This window comes from Mandrillus leucophaeus, unplaced genomic scaffold, assembly GCF_000951045.1.
Source record: "Mandrillus leucophaeus isolate KB7577 unplaced genomic scaffold, Mleu.le_1.0 Scaffold1226, whole genome shotgun sequence".
Classification (NCBI taxonomy): domain Eukaryota; kingdom Metazoa; phylum Chordata; class Mammalia; order Primates; family Cercopithecidae; genus Mandrillus; species Mandrillus leucophaeus.
In genome coordinates this window covers 192,086-194,221 of record NW_012100610.1, presented here as the reverse complement: position 1 = coordinate 194,221, position 2,136 = coordinate 192,086, and the positions used below count along the sequence as shown (strand labels likewise).

The window sequence follows — 2,136 nt, the reverse complement described above, 5'->3', positions numbered from 1 at the left end:
TAGCTCTGTCCTCTAAAACAAGATAAATGACATATGAATATTCAAGTTCTAGGTTATATTTGAAATGCATATATATATATATAATTTTTTATTTATCTTTATCATTATCTTCATCTGCATCTGTCAGAAAATATTCCTGGGTCAAACAGAATCATATACAGCGAAAGGGAAAGTGCACAATACCAAAGAAGGGAATTCAGATTTAAAAAAATTTTTGTTTCCTAAGATTTTCTAAGAAAAAAATATGAACTTTCATTTCACAGGTCCAAAATTATTTCTAAACTGTTGAAAGCCATCTTTTATTTAGTATTCTTCTGTCCCTTTCCTGTAACTAGAACCCCCTACCCTCAACCAAAAATAAATAAATAAATAAATAAATAAATAAAGGAGAGAGAGAGAAAAGGAAGAACATGGAAATAAAAGGTAATGATAGAAAAGGAAGAAGATGGAACCGAAAGGTAATGATAGGAGAAAGTGGAAGGAAAAGAGGAAGACAGAAAAAAATAAAGAAAAAAGGATTTACTGAACTGTAAGATGAGCTATAAAGGAAGTTTGTATAAAACAGGATTTAGGAAAATAAAACATATTGCCCATCCAGGGTAATATGTAGAAAAAAATATTTGAATTGATCTTATTTTTTCTCTCACAATTTACAGTCTTACTAGGGTCATTTCTTATGACAATATTTACCACAATTGTTGATTATTTCAGGAGAGTTCTAATTCACATATTTCATATATTCTAATAATAAAAATTATTACATTTATAATACGTAACATGTATGTTCTTATTACTTTACATGACTGGAATGACTTTCACCTAAATTAATTCATTGGTTAATAAAGACACATTCTTGTTTTGGGGGTTTAAAATGTGGACACTCATTCTGTGATCCTCTCCAGGATCGAATTAGTATTACAGTTGAGGCACGTTGTCCTCCCGAGGAGGCCCCTCCATTTCCTTCTCACAGGATCTTTGACATTCTTTACTATATCCAGAATTATTAGAAAACATCCCTCAGGTTATGGAATAATGACATTTCTTTTCCTCTTTCACTTCACCCCTTTCCACCCCGGTTCTCAGCCAGGTTTAAGAAGGCAGGTGGGGCTTCCTGTCACAGAACGCTGTTTAATAACTCAGTAGTATCTGGGCGTGAGCAGGCTTTGTTGAGTGAAGTTGATTGGTTGCAGGAGCAGCAACAGTTCCAGAACCAAGTCATGACACCCACCTCCTCAAGGTATAGTTAAATATATCTTGTGGTGAAAATGCCTGGAGCAAGAATGCAAAGCATTATGAAGAGGACATTGGGAGCTCTGCTGGGGCTCTTGAGTGCCCAGGTTTGCTGTAAGTTGGGGCTGTCCAAGGTGGGAATCTGAAAGGATTTAGCAGCTGCAGCCTTGTTGAAGGGAGGAAGGGAAAGGGGTTAATAAGTTGTGCAATCTTTTATTCACACATTCCGTGGGAGCATTTTCAGGGTTCTTCAGATGTTAAGCTGCCCATCACCTATGACTTTTTCTCCATTTCTGACCAGGTGTGAGAGGAATACAAGTGGAGCAGAGTCCTCCAGACCTGATTCTCCAGGAGGGAGCCAATTCCACGCTGCGGTGCAATTATTCTGCCACTGCGAACAATTTGCAGTGGTTTCACCAAAACCCTTGGGGACAGCTCATCAACCTGTTTTACATCCTCTCAGGGACAAAACAGAATGGAAGATTAAGCGCCACGACTGTCACTAAGGAACGCTACAGCTTATTGCACATTTCCTCTTCCCAGACCACAGACTCAGGCATTTATTTCTGTGCTGTAGAGTCACAGTGCTCCCCAGGCACCTGCAGCCTGTACACAAACCCTCAGCTAGGCTCAGTTCCTCTATCAGCAACAACCGCCTCACGAGGCCACCACAGCAGCATTTGCACAGTTTAATATTCCTTTTGTACATAGGTAGAGTTTTAACCACAGATTCTTTTTGGCTCTACAGGTTTGAGACTTTGGTCTTTATTTTCCCTTTTCAATACACACCTTCTCCTACCCTGTAAATATCTAGCTTGGAAGGAGTAGAGTAGCTGATGAGAGGACAGAATCAAAATAAATATTTAAGTGACAGTATGCAGGACTCCAAAAGGGTAAAAAGTAAAA

General features: G+C 38.4%; 1 gene segment (V, D, J or C); it reads left to right on the top strand.

Annotated features, from left to right (window-relative positions):
- The first annotated feature begins 1,158 nt into the window (after nucleotides 1-1,158).
- On the top strand, nucleotides 1,159-1,923 carry LOC105533126. The segment is given in 2 exon segments: nucleotides 1,159-1,344; nucleotides 1,532-1,923. Coding segments are annotated over 2 exon segments (471 nt in total).
- Nucleotides 1,924-2,136: the final 213 nt, after the last annotated feature.